The sequence below is a fragment of the Anolis sagrei genome, chromosome X (genome assembly GCF_037176765.1).
Source record: "Anolis sagrei isolate rAnoSag1 chromosome X, rAnoSag1.mat, whole genome shotgun sequence".
Taxonomy (NCBI): domain Eukaryota; kingdom Metazoa; phylum Chordata; class Lepidosauria; order Squamata; family Dactyloidae; genus Anolis; species Anolis sagrei.
The window spans coordinates 12,579,107-12,597,097 of NC_090034.1; the positions used below are offsets into that span (position 1 = coordinate 12,579,107).

Consider the following 17,991-nt stretch of genomic DNA (forward strand, 5'->3'; position numbering starts at 1 on the left):
CACCTACAATCAAAGAACATTCTGAACCCTACCAATGATAGAATCGGGCCAAATTTCCCACACAAAAACCCAATGCCTTGAAAGGACTCACTGGTGTGAGACTCCCTCCAGTCTCACACGCTCCCCTTGCCTGTGCATGCGCATCATGCTGCCATGCGCCAAAAGACCTGCCAATCACAACAGGAGGGCTTTTGGTGGTAGGATTCTCCTTCTGTTTCAAAAAAGTATGAGAAGGAAAGGCAGAGAGATCTTCAGCCTTCTCTGCTGAAGGGATTCCTAAGACCACCAGAAATATATGTCTATGGCGACCCCTCTGAAACCCCCTTGTGACCCCCCCTCCAGGGGTCCCGACCCCCAGGTTGAGAAACACTGTTCTAAGCCATGGGACGTAGAACTTATTGCTGCAAGACACCAGATGCTTCCAATACTCACTTCTTTGCTTTCTCCACGGCCTCAATAAAGACTCGCTTGTACTTCTGGATCTGCTCCCGCAGCACAACCGCCTTGCTTTTCTTCCCTTCGCAGATAAGCTTCAGGTCGTGCTCAAGTTCAGCTCGGAGGTCCGGTTTGGACATTTCGTAACCCATGGAGTCATAGCCTGGGGATAAGAGCAAAGGAAACTTGCTAAGGAGATGAGTACCCTATGAAACCAAATCTAATGTTTACCTTTTTTTGGCTAAATTATCTTGCCAAAATGAGGCTGCACATTATATTTATTTATTTACGACATTTATATGCCGCCCTTCTCACCCCGAAGGGGACTCAGAGTGGCTTACAAGTAAGAACTAAATTAAATATATTATATTATTACCATAGCACAATATTGATATTATATATTACGTTGTACTATAACATTACACTGTAATATTATTAGTAATATTACTTTTAATATAAAATATACAATTATACTATCACATTATTATTAGTAGTAGTATTATATTGTATTACATTATAATATTATCAATATTATATGTATATACAATATATTATATTATATTACTGTATATACTCGAGTATAAGCCTAGTTTTTCAGCCCTTTTTAAGGCTGAAAAAGTCCCTTTCGGCTTATATTCGAGTCAAGGTTATTTATTATTTTACTCTGGTATTATTATTTTTATTACATTTGTTATTTTACTCGATTATTAGTATTAGTATTGTTACATTTATTATTTTACTCAATTATTATTATTAGTATTATTACATTTATTACTCTATTATTACTGTTATTATTACATTCCCATTATTTTAATCTATTTATTATTGTGATTATTACATTCATTATTTTATTATTACTGTTATTACATTTCCATTATTTTACTCCATTATTATTGTTGTTGTTGTTATTATATTTCTTATTTTACTCTATTACATTCAGCAGCAAATACTTTTTTTTAGTTTCAGGAGTTTGAAACTTGGGCTGCGCATTAGATTCGAGGATTTGTGAGACTCAAGGAAATAGGGTACTTGTTTCTCAATCTGCCCAAATTCAACCAGAAAGGCCCCATATCTTACCTTCGACCAACCCCATGCCCAGCTCCCCTGGGATGAACCTCTGGTCCGGAGTGAGCCCCACATACATGCGTGACTTGATGGTCTCGATGTGTTCGGCATGCGTGGCATCCGTCCCTGAAAATAATGGCAAGCAATCAGTATTTTGTTAATTCCCGCTGCCACAGATGATTTTTATTTGTCATGTTAGGACAACCAGTCAAATTATATTACATTTCTAACAGAACAAAGCAAAGCAAAGTTTGCCACAGATGATGGGATGGTGGCAATAAGAAACTATGGTAGATCTTGCTATAAGGTCACCAAAAGTCAGGAAGAGCATAACAGCATTTTCCAAACTAACATCCATTCATCGATCCTACAAATCTCTTGATTAAGGTAACTCTGGAAAGACGGATTTAGGAAGAATGGAGAATAGTGAGAATTATAGAATCATAGAGTTGGAAGAGACCTCATGGGCCATCCAGTCCAACCCCCTGGAAAGAAGCAGGAATATTGCATTCAAAGCACCACTGACAGATGGCCATCCAGCCTCTGCTTAAAAGCTTCCAAAGAAGGAGCCTCCACCACACTCCGGGGCAGAGAGTTCCATTGCTGAACAGCTCTCACAGTCAGGAAGTTCTTCCTCATCTTCAGGTGGAATCTCCTTTCTTGAAGTTTGAAGCCATTGTTCCGTGTCCTAGTCTCCAGGGAAGCAGAAAACAAGCTTGCTCCCTCCTCCCTGTGGCTTCCTCTCATATATTTATACATGGCTATCATATCTCCTCTCAGCCTTCTCTTCTTCAGGCTAAACATGCCCAGCTCTTTAAGCCGTTCTTCATAGGACTTGTTCTCCTTGATCATTTTAGTCGCCCTCCTCTGGACACATTCCAGTTTCCAGAGAAGGAACTGACATCTTAGAATTACAGTATATACTCAAGTATAAGCTGACCCAAATATAAGTCAAGGCACCTAGCTTTACCACAAAAAACTGGGAAAACATATTGTCTCAAGTATAAGTCGAGGGTGGAAAATGAAGGAGCAACTGGTGAATTTCAAAATAAAAATAGATACCAATAAAATTACATTAATTGAGGCATCAGTAAGTTAAATGTTTTTGAATATTTACATAAATCATAATTTAAGATAACATTGTCCAACTCTGATTAAACCATTATTCTAATCTTCTTCAATATAAATGTGCTTATATATCCTTCCAATAATAATAGAGTGCAATAATAAATGCAATAATAATAATGATGATAATAGAGTAAAATAATGGATATGTAATAATAATAGAGAAATAATAAATGTAATAATAATAATAATAATAAATAGAATAAAATAATAAATGTAACAAAATAATAAAAAGTAAAATAATGTAATAAAATAATAAATGTAATCATAATAATAGAGTAAAATAACTGTAATTAAAATAATAATAGATTAAAATAATGTAAATGTAATAATAATAAAAAGTAAATTAATAAATGTAATCATAATAATAGAATAAAATAATGAATGTAATCAAATAATAAGAGTAAATTAATGTAAATATAACAACAACAACAACGGAGTAAAATAATAAATAATCTTGAGTCAAGTATAAGCCAAAGGGGGCTTTTTCAGCCTAAAAAAGAGCTGAAAAACTAACCTTTTACTCGAGTATATACAAGTATATAGAATAATGATAACAACAACAATGACAACAAAAATGTGGAAGCCTTATTAATTTCAATACTAATTTCAAAGAGTCACATTTCTCACTGCGGAAACTTCAAAGTGAGTTGTGAAGAAATGGTACATGATGACCGTACAAACTGGAGGTATTTTTCTAGGTTTAGACCACCAAACTCCTGTAAGATCAATACCCTTAAATCTGTTCAGTAATTCCCAGGATACAGACTTTATTATAGCACTCACCAATGCCATGTTTCTCCATCAGGGAAATGAGGTCGGCTTCTGTCAGCAACTGGGGTGGACTGGTTTCTCCCTCGACCATCTCCACGGTGGAGGGCTGGAAGCGTGACCCTTTCTCATAAACCGGGATCACCTGCAGAGTAATGGGCAAGATGAGAAGGAGGAGTGAGGAAATGGTCTACAAAAGCCCAGCAACTGGCTGGTTGTTATTTAGTCCCAACAGGGCTGAAAATATTTTGTTCTGCTGGGGCACGAAAGACAATAAGCCCTGACCTTGTCGCTCCACTTCTCGTAAGGATAGACCTCCAAATAATTTCTGGCCAGGATCATCAAACCGTGGGCCACAAAGCACTCGTTCGCCACGTCGATCTCCACCGTAGTCTCCTGGCCCTTTGCGTCTTGGGAGCAGCAGGCCAGAAAGTGCCGCACAATGAACTCGTAGAGCCGCTGGTCGTTCCCCTAAATGGAAAACGTAACAAGAATGGAGAGTAAATGGAGGAAATCAGAGTTATCAGTTCGATAGTGGAACGTGGGGCTAGACCTGAAGACAAATGAAGACAGTCTCATTTCTAGAAACTGTGTTTGGCAGGATTTTCTACACTCCTGTTCTCAAATAGCCTAAGAAAAGGGTGAACATTATCCAAACAGAAAAATACACTCTGTCTTATCCACTTGTTTTTCCCTTGAAATTGAAGCCAATTAAATAGGTTTAACAACAACAACAACAACAACAACAACAACAATGCATTTGATTTGTTACCCGCCTCTCCTAATGGCTCAATAAAGTCAACAAAGTCAAAACAAATAAACAGAAATTAAGATAAAAGTTTCCCCTGACATTATGTCTAGTCAAGTCCAACTCTGGGGAGTGGTGCTCATCTCCATTTCTAGGCTGAAGAGCCGGCATAGTCCAAGGTCATGTGGCCAGCATGGCCATGTGGAGCGCCGTTACCCTCCCGCCAAAGTGGTACCTATTGGTCTACACATATTTGTATGTTTTCAAACTACTATGTTGTCAGAAGCTGGGCCTAACAGCGGGAGCTCACCCCACTACCCGGATTCGAACCGCCAACCTTTCAGTCAGCAAGTTCGGCAGCTCAGCAGTTTAACCCACTGCACCACATAAAATACAAACAATGAAATACATGCATCGAAACACATCATTATAAAAACATACACCACAATTAATCTACAAGCTAGACCAATAGGAGCCCCTAGTGGCGCAATAGGTTAAACCCTTGTGTCTGCAGGACTGCTGACAGAAAGGTTGGAGGTTCGAATCCGGGGAGCAGGGTGAGCTCCCCGTCTGTCAGCTCCAGCATCTCACGAGGAGACATGAGAGAAGCCTCCCACAGGATGGTAAAACATTTGGGTGTTCCCTGGGCAACGTCCTTGCAGACGGCAAATTCTCTCACACCAAAAGCGACTTGCAGTTTCTCAAGTCGCTCCTGACACACAAAAAAAGCTATACCAATAGTCATTAGAATCCTACATCAATATGATATGGGTCCATTAGTATAGTACAGAAATATTGTATTTAACTCAATTGACTGAAAATTTTAGCTATTCTTATATCTCAACCCATTCACTGCTTTTTTTTATCTTCTCCATTAATAATAACAATAATAATACTACTTTTATTTCCCGTCTCTCCTGATGGCTCAAGATGGGGCACAACATAATTAAAACACATCATAAAACATGCTGTAAAACCCATATATTAAAACTTATTTCTACAAAAGTCTTCAACTGCCTCTTAAATCTACTTTCAACCATTTTCCCCCTTTCAGTTTACGTAGCATATCATTTTTCAGTCTCCATCAACTGAATTATATCTATGTTCTGTTTTTCAAGCCTTTCCATTTTCCGACCGCGCTTTGGTCCCTACACAGCAGATGCCTCTGAATGACTCCTTGTTCTGTCTGCTGTATCTGATGCTGCCACCAAGGAAAGATGGTCTCACCTGCAAATTGGTGGCATGTTTTGTGGGGTGGATGGGAGGGTGGGCCTGGTCAGACTTGGTCCCACTGCGGGGGGTCGGCCCACCTTGGTCCAGAATCCTTTGCGCAAAGGCGCCCCAGCGAGGGTCTGCTGTCTGGAGCTGCACCAGGTTGGGGAGGTTTAAGTCTTTGGGGAAAATGTTGGTTTCTGTTCGAGGGTAACTTATATACCTAAAAATAAACAAACCCAAAACCCAGAAAGGTTTTTTTTTATAAAACCTAAATCTACAAACATGAAACAAACCTAGAATCAGGACTGTAAAAGACATATTTCCATTAGCTAAAGGGGGGGGGGGGCTGTACTGCAATTCAAACTCAAAACAGTGACAAGCATTATTAGAAATAGCAATCTTCTAAGTCTTCATGATTTGTTTGTTCATGTATACATTTGCTAACCTATATTGTATGTATGGGTGTGTATATATATATATATATATATATATATATATATATATAGTCACATTGACTGTACCTCTTTGAGGTGGGAGGGGCTACTGACGTGATTGTACTGCACATGTTCAGACTCAAGACTCCATTTTGTTACCAGTATTCTTTTGGACTTCAATGTTAGCAGTTCGCTTTAGACCTCAGTGGAGACGAATGCAGTATACTTTTGGACTTCAATAGAAGCAGATGCCATTTGGACTTATGCAGGAACAGTTTACTATATGTTTTGTTTGAGAAGCAGCAAGTACAGTTATACAGCTTGAACTTTCGTAAGGTGTATACTTAAAGACTTTGGACTATGGATTGTTGATTAAGAATGATGCCTTGTGTTCTCAACACTGAGAAATTACATCCTATCTATAAATGTGCCTTTATGCTGAATTAATACAAAATGTTTGTGAGTAAACAAGATATGTTACTTTTTAAAGAAGACTTTGTTTTTGTATCCGAGTGCATATTTTAAACTAAGAGGTTTCAAGGGTGAGTATATGTTTTGGGCAACTGAAATTTCAACTTGAACTTTAAAGAAACGTTTTTAAAACTCTGCTGTCTAACTAATATGTTTTTGTGCAGTGGCATATCATTGTCCCTGGCAGTTCAAAGACATGGTTTATCAGTTTGTTGTTGTTCATTCGTTCAGTCGTCTCCGACTCTTCGTGACCTCATGGACCAGCCCACGCCAAAGCTCCCTGTCGGCCGTTACCACCCCCAGCTCCCTCAAGGTCAGTCCAGTCACTTCAAGGATGCCATCCATCCATCTTGCCCTTGGTCGGCCCCTCTTCCTTTTGCCTTCCACTTTCCCCAGCATAATTGTCTTCTCTAGGCTTTCCTGTCTCCTCATGATGTGGCCAAAGTACTTCAACTTTGTCTCTAGTATCCTTCCCTCCAATGAGCAGTCGGGCTTTATTTCCTGGAGGATGGACTGGTTGGATCTTCTCGCAGTCCAAGGCACTCTCAGAACTTTCCTCCAACACCACAGCTCAAAAGCATCGATCTTCCTTCGCTCAGCCTTCCCTAAGGTCCAGCTCTCACATCCGTAGGTGACTACAGGGAATACCATGGCTTTGACTAGGCGGATCTTTGTTGCCAGTCTGATGTCTCTACTCTTCACTATTTTATCGAGGCTGGACATTGCTCTCCTCCCAAGAAGTAAGCGTCTTCTGATTTCCTGGCTACAGTCTGCATCTGCAGTAATCTTTGCACCTAGAAATACAAAGTCTGTCACGGCCTCCACGGTTTCTCCCTCTATTTTCCAGTTGTCAGTCATTCTTGTTGCCATAATCTTGGTTTTTTTGATGTTTAGCTGCAACCCGGCTTTTGCGCTTTCTTCTTTCACCTTGATTAGAAGGCTCCTCAGCTCCTCCTCGCTTTCGGCCATCAGGGTGGTGTCATCTGCATATCTGAGGTTGTTAATGTTTCTTCCAGCAATTTTCACCCCAGCTTTGCATTCATCCAGCCCCGCACATCGCATGATGTGTTCTGCATACAAGTTAAAAAGGTTGGGTGAGAGTATGCAGCCTTGCCGTACACCTTTCCCAATCTTGAACCAGTCTGTTGTTCCGTGGTCAGTTCTGACTGTTGCTACTTGGTCCTTGTACAGATTCCTCAGGAGAGAGACAAGGTGGCTTGGGATGCCCATCACACCAAGAACTTGCCACAATTTATTATGATCCACACAGTCAAAGGCTTTAGAATAGTCAATGAAGCAGAAGTAGATGTTTTTCTGAAACTCCCTGCCTTTCTCCATTATCCAGCGGATATTGGCAATCTGGTCTCTCGTTCCTCTGCCTTTTCTAAACCCAGCTTGAACATCTGGCAACTCTCGCTCCATGTATTGCTGGAGTCTTCCTTGCAGGATCTTGAGAATTACCTTACTGGCATGAGAAATAAGGGCCACTGTACGGAAGTTTGAGCAGTCTTTCGCATTTCCCTTTTTTGGTATGGGGATATAAGTTGATTTTTTCCAGTCTGATGGCCATTCTTGTGTTTTCCATATTTGCTGGCAAATGGCATGCATCACCTTGACAGCATCATCTTTTAAGATTTTAAACAGTTCAGCTGGGATCCCATCATCTCCTGCTGCCTTGTTGTTAGCAATGCTTCTTAAGGCCCATTCAACCTCACTCCTCAGGATGTCTGGTTCTAATTCATTCACCACACCGTCAAAACTATCCTCAATATTATTATCCTTCCTATACAGATCTTCTGTATAGTCTCGCCACCTTCTCTTGATCTCTTCAGCTTCTGTTAGGTCCCTGCCATCTTTGTTTCTTATCATACCAATTTTTGCCTGAAATTTACCTCCAATGTTTCTAATTTTCTGGAAGAGGTCTCTTGTCCTTCCTATTCTGTTGTCTTCTTCCACTTCCATGCATTGCTTATTTAAAAATAGTTCCTTATCTCTTCTGGCTAACCTCTGGAATTGCGCATTTAACTGGGCATATCTCCCCTTTTCACTGTTTCCTTTTGCTTTCCTCCTTTCTTGGGCTACTTCCAGTGTCTCAGCAGACAACCATTTTGCCTTCTTGGTTTTCTTTTTCTTTGGGACGTACTTTGTTGCCGCCTCCTGAACAATGTCGCGGACTTCTGTCCATAGTTCTTCTGGGACTCTGTTTACTAAATCTAGTCCATCAAATCTGTTCTTCACTTCCACTGTATATTCGCTAGGAGTGTTAGTGAGATCATATCTAACTGGTCTGTGTATTTTCCCTGATCTCTTTAGTTTTATTCTAAATTGGGCAATAAGAAGTTCGTGATCTGAGCTACAGTCAGCCCCAGGTCTTGTTTTCACCGACTGGATGGATGTCCGCCACCTTTGGCTGCAAAGGATGTAGTCAATCTGATTTCGGTGCTGACCATCTGGTGAGGTCCATGTATAAAGCCGTCTTTTAGGTTGTTGGAAGAGAGTATTCGTTATACACAGCGAGTTTTCCTGGCAGAATTCTATCAGCCTGCGTCCCGCTTCATTTAGTTCTCCCAGACCATGCTTGCCTGTGATCCCAGTTGTCATTTGACTTCCCACCTTGGCATTCCAGTCTCCTGTAATGAAAATAATGTCTCTTTTTGGTGTATTATCCAGTAGGTCCTGCAGATCCTCATAGAACTGATCTACTTCTGCTTCTTCAGCAGCTGTGGTTGGGGCGTATATTTGGATCACTGTGATGTTGAAAGGCTTTCCTTGCACTCGAATTGAGATCATTCTGTCATTTTTTGGGTTGTATCCAAGCACCGCTTTAGCGAATTTCTTATTAATTATGAAGGCTACTCCATTTCTTCGATGTTCCTCTTGTCCACAGTAGTAGATCTGGTGGTCATCTGATGTGAAGTGGCCCATTCCAGTCCATTTCAGTTCGCTGACCCCCAGAATGTCTATCTTTAGTCTTGACATCTCACCAATAACAACATCCAATTTGCCCTGGCTCATAGATCTTACATTCCAGGTTCCTATGGTGTGTTGATCTTTAGAGCATCGGATTCGTCGTTCGCCTCCAGTACCGTCGGCCGCTAGCCTTCCTTTCGGCTTTGAGCTAGCTGCGTCATCACATCTGGGGCTAGTTGAACTTATCCTCTGCTCCTCCCCAGTAGCATTTTGGCCATCTTCCGACCTGGGAGTCCCATCTTCCAATGGCATACCAACATATCTCTGGTTGTACTGGTCCATTTAGTTTTCTTGGCAAGGATACTGGAGTGGTTTGCCATTGCCTTCTCCAGGGATCACGCTTGGTCTGACCTCTCTGCCACAACCGTCCCGTCTTGGGTGGCCCTTCACGGTTTCGCTCATGACATCATTGAGGTGCTCAAGCTCCAGCGCCCCGACAAGGCGGTGATCCTTTGCTGGAGTTTATCAGTTTAACAGCTGAATTATCTGTGTGCCATTACATGAATGCCTGTGAACATCCCTTTTTTCAAAGGGTTGACTTCTAACAAGGTCATGCATTTTCTTGACTAGTGGTTTTCAAAAGGTGTTCAGGGAGATTCACACTTGCCAAAAGGATATGACATCATTTTTCCTTTTCCAAAAGGTTATGAATGCCATTTTTCCAAAAAGCATGACACTAAAAGAATAAACTATCTACTTGTGATCCTTCGTAATCACTGATTTCTCATTATAGCTGTTTTTGAAAAGAACAACTGAAAGAGGATTTAGTTTATGTAAGCTGAACACATTAAAATGGTATTTTCACCCCTGAGTGTAGAGTTTCTCAGCAATTTTCATGGTCTCCTTGGCATTTATTTTCAGTTTGCGGGAAGCCAGCTTCTCAAGTTCCTGGAACCAGATAAAGACAAGAACAAAATATGGTTGATCACTGAATTGTCATGAGTATTATACCTTCAACCCACTCCAGGAACTATAGCACAATGTAACAAAAATTGAAAAATGTTCTGTTCCTGGTTTGCAAGTGTTATTTCCTGTTTAACTGTATACTTTGAAATACTTTGAAATGGAGTATTACTTTGTTATACTCCAGGAACTTTGTTTTTGTGGCTGCCACAAACTATGTTGAATTGGTTGCAACTCTTATGAGAGATTCATTGAAAAACTAGAGCAAAATGTGCTGTAGGGTGCCCCTTCCGCAGAAAAAAGGGGTTTTTCCCCAGTTTAATAAACCTTTTCCATGTTTTATGATAGAACCAATTAGGAAATGACATTTATACCCCAGGAACAAAAATTGTGTAATAAACACAATACATAGTGTAATAAACAAGACATACATACATACATAGTGTAATAAACAAGACTACTAGCTTTGGAAGGGACAAAGCACTAACATTTGAGTGGATTAATCAATATAGGGTGCATAGGTTAAATGCTTTTATGAAAATTCTTCCACAATGATTTACTTTTAGGGTTGCCTTTTCCTCAACTCACCACAGTATCCAAAGGCAAGGGTCTCCATTTGCTTTTTGGTCTGCTCCCAACTTCCACAACGGTGGCCAATGGATCCTAACCGCAACAAGAAAGAGAAAGCACACATTCTTCAATGGCCTTGGAAGGTCAAAAAGGGTACTGAGTGGGCTGTGTGTGTTATTACCTCCATGCACATCTGGTAAAGGACGAGGCACGCCGTGTGGTTGAAGAGGCGGTTCCTTTTCCAGCTGAAGTCCACGGTGCCCTCTTCGTGGTCATGTGTCACTGTAAAGAAGAAGGAGGCCGCTTTTGAAATGGATACACAAATTACATTGAGGGATAAAAACTCCTAGGTCAGGCCTGGGCAAACTTTGGCCCTCCAGGTGCTTTGGACTTTAACTCCCACGATTACTAACAGCCGGTGGGCAACAAATACCTTTAATTTTGTAGAAGGTCTCAGCCACAAATGCCTGGATGGCTTTGAATCTTTCCACCACGAAGCCCAGGGTTGGGAACTGGCAGCTTCCGTAACTGATCAGCTGCTCGGCCAGAACCTCCGGGAAAATCTTCTGGAGCCTCATGGTCTGAAATCGGGTGAAGGCAGCACCTGAATAAAGAAGACAGAGAATAAAAGGCTAGCAATACACCCATACTATTGTCAAGTGTGGGAAATGGGCATCTTTGGCCCTGGAATAACAAAGGATGACTGTTAATAAATAAATAGAAATAAAATGTGGGAAGTGAGTGAAACTTGTGGAATTTTTCTACAATGTCACAGAATGTCCATATACTGTGTTTTGCATGGATCCAACAACGAAAGGAAACACTAGGGGAGGAAAATTTCTATTTCGGTGCACAAGGTGTTAATAAATGCAGCAAAGAACGGATCTCCCTCTACGTTCCACCTCGTAATTTAAGATCTACTGGGGAGGCCCTGCTCTCGGTCCCACCAGCGTCACAAATGTGTTTGGTGGGGACGAGAGACAGGGCCTTCTCAGTGGTGACCCCCCGCTTGTGGAATTCGCTCCCCAGAGAGATTAGATCAGCGTCCTCCCTCCTTTCTTTTAGGAAAAAACTAAATATGTGGTTTTGGAGCCAGGTCTTTGGTTAGTGGGCACAGCAACACTTTAGACATTGAACCCAGGCAATAGGTTTGTTATGTGACTTGTGATTATGTGATTTGTTTGATGTGATTATGTAATTTTTAATTAATATTACTGTTTTAATTTGCTATGTACTAAGATTTTATATTGTTGTTACTGATATTGTTGGCATTGAATTGTTGCCTGCGTTAACCATCCTGAGTCCCCCTTTGTGGGTGAGAAGGGCAGGGTAGAAATGGTGTAAATAAATAAATATGTTTCAAATTATACCACCCTTACTAGTATCTCATTTGCAACTCCATCTGGGCAGGGAGAGGAGAAAATGCCTATAATCCAGGCACGGGCAAATTTTGGCCCTCAAGGTGTTTTCTGGACCTCAACTCGCACAATTCCTAACAGCTGACTGTTTGGAATTGGGAGTTGAAGTCTAAAACAGCTGGAGGGTTGAAGTTTGTATGTGCCTGCTATAAACGGACCCCATTCTTACCTATTCTGAGATCCAGCTCTTGCCGGACATCCACAGCATCGTTTACGTTCTGATCAGGCTGAGTGAGGTTCTCACAGGCGGTTCTTATGGCACGGGGTGTGATCTCAGAGAAGCGGGCACGGAAAACCTGGAGGCTTGGCTTCACTGTCAAGAGAGAGAGAAATTCGAGGCACGTTTTAAGCTGAGAAAGCAGTTGCATGAATAAAGCAACACAAAATGGGTGGCAGCATGGAAGGTTCGGCTTTGAGGAAGGGCCTCCTCTCTGTCTACAATTTCTGTTCCAGAGGATTGCTTTAGCATCTCAAAGGATGGCAAACAACTTTACATATCCAGAGACGCCACATACCTGCCTTGCAAACATCGATGACTTCAAAGCCAATGTTCTCTCCTTCACGATCGCAATCGGTCCAAATCACCAGCGCCTGGCATTGCTGCACTTCTCGCTCCAAAGTTCGCTGAAAGGAGTCAGGGAGAAAAGTGAGAAAAGGCTGCAAACCACAATGAATTTCATTACAGCCTGCCACATAAAGGGCAGATAAGGGGGACATAAAGATATTATTATGCTGAGAAGCCACACTCCAGATGTGGGGCTGAGATGGAATCTGTAAGCTATATATTTCAGTGGGAGGAACTGGCAAAACCACTTCTGAAGATTCCTTGCCTAGAAATGCCCTAAGAAATTCATGGGGTTGCCAAAAGCTACTGGAAGGCTCATACCTGCACACCAACAATCCCAACAGGGACTCCAAGGAGAAACTCCTCAGATGTCAAAGAAACTCCTCAGATGTCAACAAGGGTTTGGGAGTCCAAACAAGAGACATGTCTCATTCCATGAGGAAAAAATCCCTCCATGCTGATTCAATCCTATCCTACTCATTCACTGAGGAGTGCTATGCTTGAGTTAAGCTGTTTTTATTACAGTTTCATCTATGCTGACGATTGTGCCATCACCGCCCAAGCCGGAAGCTTTGAAATGGTTGAACAGAAGCTCTCTGAAGCTTAGATGCTCTTACTGCCTATTGCAGGGAAAGCCTGCTGATTCCTAATCCATCTAAAACACACCTTAAGAACAAACAAGCATCTCAAGCTCTGAGGATTACCTGGGAAGGAATCCCACTGGAGAATTGCAGCACAACAAAATACCTGTGAGTCACTCTAGACTGTGCTCTGCCTTCCAAGAAGCACTCCTTGACTATCAAGCAAAAAGTGGGTGCTAGAAATAATAGACTGGCACAACCTGGGGATCACAATCAGACACAGTGAATACATCTGTCCTTGCACTTTGCTATTCTGCTACTGAATACGCATGCCCAATGTGGAACACATCTCACCATGTTAAAACAGTGAATGTGGCTCTTAATGGGCCATGTCACATTATTACAGGATGTCTACATCCCACACCGCTGGAGAAATTATACTGTTTAGCCGGTATTGTACCAACTGACATCTGCTAGGAAGTAGCAGCCAGCAATGAAAGAACCAAGGCATTGACATCTCCAGCCCATCCTCTGCTCGGATATCAGCAAGAAAGCCAATGCCTTACATCAAGAAATAGCTTTCTAAAGGCTCTTCCACACAGCCCTATATCCCAGAATATCAAAATCCCACAATATCTGCTTTGAACTGGGTTATCTGAGTCCACACTCATATAATGTGGGATTTTCTGCCTTGATATTCTGGGATATAGGGCTATTATTTATTTATTTATTATTTAGTATATTTATATACCGCCCCTATCAGCCTTCTGCGACTCGGAGCAGTTTACAAGGCAAAAATTCAATGCCATCAAAAACATAAATACAATATACAGTATAAAAGATCAACAACAATTAAATCATCACATTATAATAAAACATACTTCAATTGATGCTCATTAAAACAATGTCCAGTCCCGTTATTATTATTATTATTATTATTATTATTAACTTTATTTGTACCCCGCTAGCATCTCCCGAGGGACTCGATGCAGCTTACAAAGGCCAAGGCCTCAAAAATATAGCATAACAAATACACAACTCAAAACAAATCAAAACAATTAAAGCAATATCAAAAACAACAGAACAATAAAACAATACACCAAAACACAATAAAACTGGGGCTGGGCCAAATGTAATGGGTACAGATTAAAAGTGCTGATGTGACAGGTGGAATATCAGATTTTAGAATAAGTGCAATGTGCAAGCAATCTTAAAGTCTAATAAAGTGCTACTGGGACAGGTTGTTGGAGTTATTATATCTGTTACTCAATATTCGCAAATACCTGCTCAAATAGCCATGACTTAAGATTCTTCCGAAATGATAGGACCGAAGAAGCCGATCTAATCTCCCTAAGGAAGGGAGTTCGATAGCCGAGGGGCCACCACTGAGAAGGCCCTGTCTCTCGTCCCCACCAGCCGTACTTGTGATGGTGGTGGGACCGAGAGCAGGGCCTCTCCAGATTATCTTAAAGTCCTCGCAGATTCATAAGGGGAGATTCGTTCGAACAGGTAAGTTGGGCCAGAACCGTTTAGGGCTTTATAGGCTAAAGCCAGCACTTTAGCTATGCGGAAAGGCACTAAGATTTATAGAAATACTTGCAGGAACACGTGAGAGAGAGAGAGTTCAAAAGTGATAGGCTAAAACCTAGAACCTCAATCAGTGGCTGATACTGAATGAGAGACTCCCTCCTGGGCACACAGAAGACAGGGCGGCTTGGAAGGCACTGAACAGACCGCGCTCTGGCACGATGAGTTGCAGAGCCAATCTTAAGAAATGGGGCTACAAAGTGGAGTTAACAACATGCGAGTGTAGAGAAGAGCAAACCACAGACCACTTACTATAATGTAGTCCAAAGCCTGATAGCGACACCAGAGACACTCCAAGTGGCCAGCTTCTGGTCAAAGGACATTTAATAATATGCCAAGTTTTTAACATTGTTTGTGTTTTTAAATATATTACAACTGTACCCTCAAATTGTTTCTGACACGATAAATAAAATATTACAAAACCTGCAAAAAGCCTTGTAGCAAAACTCACCTTGATGTCCAGGTAGTTTTCAGGGCAGAACTTCTCAATTTCAGCATCAAAGAGGACAAGTGGGTTGCAGCTGTGCCTGGTGGAAAAGAAATGACAGCAAGGCATCAGGTAAAGAGATGGCAAATGGCTTGCAAGCCCAACATGTCTGCTAATGGACACAGTTCTGTCAGTGCTTTCTCCTGTTCAAAATCTCAACCTACGACTACGGAAATGTGATTACTCTCAGACATCTTCTATTCCTTACCATTTTCGAAACGGTAGCTTGAAATCATGAGCCAGCAAGTGTCCTGACACAGATGTCATCACCACGGTTACATTCTGCAGAAAACAAAACAATGTTCCCTTCTATAGTGTTAATTTAAAGCTTCCAGCAGTGTGTTCATGTATAATGATGAACTGACAGAGAGGGAAACAAGAAGATGGAGAGCCATTTGACACATACCTGACCAAGTAGGTGATACTGGCATTCATAGATTTTGTTGAATTTAGAAAAACCTTCTCTCTAGGGAGAAAAAAAAGGAGGAACAATTTCCATGCATTAAAAACTGCCAATTCTTACATCACTACATAAGGAAAGCAAATAAGTATCCTGAACATATGCATTACAGACCCCTTTAAAGGCAGAGTTACAATGTTTAGAGTAGAAAAACCTAATTTTTAGATCATAATTTAAATATAGTTAATTTACAAATAGAAATCAGTGCAATACTGAGATGTAGTGTTGGAGTAAAACATTGGGAAAGCAGGGTTCAAATTCCTACTCAGCCATGGAAACCTATTGAGTGACTTCAGACAAGTTGATAGATAGTATATAAATGCAAAAATTCACTGTTTTATGTATATATATATATATAGAGAGAGAGAGAGAGAGAGAGAGGAGTCCCTCCCCCCAGTGGCACAGTGGGTTAAACCACTGAGCTGCTGAACTTGTTGACTGAAAGGTTGTAGGTTCGAATCCGGGGAGTGGCGTGAGCTCCCACTGTCAGCCCCAGCTTCTGCCAACCTAGCACTTCGAGAACATGCAAATGGGAGTAGATCAATAGGTACCACTCCAGCAGGAAGGTAATGGCTCTCCATGCAGTCATGCCGGCCACATGACCTTGGAGGTGTCTACGGACAATGCCGACTCTTTGGCTTAAAAATGGAGGTGAGCATCAACCCCCAGAGTCCGACACGACTGGACAATATCAGGGGAAGCTTTTACGTGACAGTCATATTTTAAACATTTTAATCCAATGTCCAAGGCAGTCAGCTGGTTGACCATGGAGAGCCTGCTCATAGTGAGGAAAGAGTGAAGAGAACATAGAATGAACTAGAGAGGACATGAACACAGAAACGAGAGGCATCTTTCCTTCCAAACAGCCCCACCCTCATGGTTCTTTTAACATTGGAAGTGATATATATATATTATTTTTGTTCTGCATATGAATGAATGTAGCAAGAATTCTCTGAAAAAAATTCAAAGCACAATTATTACTTTCATAGGTAAGTCAATATTTTTATATTGGAAAAAAAAGATTATCAGACACAAGAAAATTAATGTGAGGATGACACGCAATGAAGTTGGACATTATTATTATTATTATTATTATTATTATTATTATTTAAATAACCCTCAATTTGATGCATAATTTATTCCAATCCATTTGCCCTTTTATTTTCTCTTTCATTGATGCCATGTTCTTTGGAATCTTGTTAAAACCAAGTTTATGGCCTTTTAGGCGTGTGAATAAATGGGAGTTCACTTTTTGAATAATAAGAATATGTCAGGGGGATCAGGATTATAGAGGTGCTAGTTGGGGGGGGGGAAGGTTGGGAACCACTGCTATAGAGGCAACAGTGTGCATATCCATGTTTGTGACCCTATTATGCCTACAAACCTTTGAGAGAAGCCTTCAATTCAAAGAAATAATGTATGAATGCATTATCATACTCTCCTACCCTCCGCATCCTGCTGTTGGAAAGGATGTCTGCGATCCCCCGAGCCGCATCGTTTTTCTCTGCCACACAGAGAACCTTTTGGATGTTCCGGAACGTCATGTCCCCTTCAGCAGACTGACAGAAGAAACGATTCCAGGAGCGGGAGACTGATCGGACTCCACGACAGACAAAGAACAGAGATGAAGCGATCATCCTGAGAGCCGGGCCCAAGTCCCAGCCAGCCAAGACATAGTGGAGCCGCTGTTAAAAGCTGCAGAAACGCCGGATGTACAGATCCATTTATTACGAATTTCAAGGGCAAGCAGAACCTTCTTCTCCATCACAAGGCCATCAACAGGCTGCTCCCTCCATATTGATGTGGAACAAGATTCCAAGCCCTAGGATTGTGCAATTAAAACCAATTTCAGGATGTATTCATTTCCAGGGAATCCTTTACAAGCAATCCCCGAGTTACAAATATTCGACTTACATATGACTTATAGTTATGAAGACAATAGGAAGTGAGAGAAACCTACCCCTAGGAAGGGAAATCCACCCCTGACAGAGTTATCACCATGGGGGACAGGGGTCTCCACCAGAGCTTTATCTCCAATTCATTATTCCACAACAAGCCAATTTTTTCAAAATCCTCTTATCACAGGGACAGAAAGTGAGGTGGAATCTTCTGAAAATGGACAGAGAGAGGGATTTTAGCCCTTCTCTATGCTATCCAAATTCCAAACCTTGGCTACAGTTGCACTT

At 41.3% G+C, this 17,991-nt stretch overlaps 1 protein-coding gene across 2 annotated transcripts in view; it reads right to left on the reverse strand.

Moving 5' to 3' along the window:
- The window catches only part of LOC137098018 (DNA topoisomerase 3-alpha-like), a 32,171-nt gene that overhangs the window by 10,243 nt on the left and 3,937 nt on the right, over window positions 1-17,991 (reverse strand). The window contains exons 1-16 of one of the 2 annotated variants that reach the window (XM_067473708.1): window positions 17,766-17,875; window positions 17,251-17,627; window positions 15,752-15,811; window positions 15,554-15,627; window positions 15,310-15,385; window positions 12,641-12,749; window positions 12,295-12,438; window positions 11,141-11,311; window positions 10,889-10,989; window positions 10,726-10,800; window positions 10,040-10,122; window positions 5,372-5,579; window positions 3,682-3,867; window positions 3,412-3,541; window positions 1,513-1,626; window positions 433-598 (exon numbers count right to left, since the gene is read on the reverse strand). In XM_067473708.1, the coding sequence (XP_067329809.1) occupies window positions 433-598; window positions 1,513-1,626; window positions 3,412-3,541; window positions 3,682-3,867; window positions 5,372-5,579; window positions 10,040-10,122; window positions 10,726-10,800; window positions 10,889-10,989; window positions 11,141-11,311; window positions 12,295-12,438; window positions 12,641-12,749; window positions 15,310-15,385; window positions 15,554-15,627; window positions 15,752-15,811; window positions 17,251-17,442 (1,889 nt within the window). In that variant the 5' untranslated portion in view covers window positions 17,443-17,627; window positions 17,766-17,875. Of the gene's footprint in view, window positions 1-432; window positions 599-1,512; window positions 1,627-3,411; window positions 3,542-3,681; window positions 3,868-5,371; window positions 5,580-10,039; window positions 10,123-10,725; window positions 10,801-10,888; window positions 10,990-11,140; window positions 11,312-12,294; window positions 12,439-12,640; window positions 12,750-15,309; window positions 15,386-15,553; window positions 15,628-15,751; window positions 15,812-17,250; window positions 17,628-17,765; window positions 17,876-17,991 lie in introns of those variants that run through there. The other variant, XM_067473707.1, reaches the window with a different exon arrangement.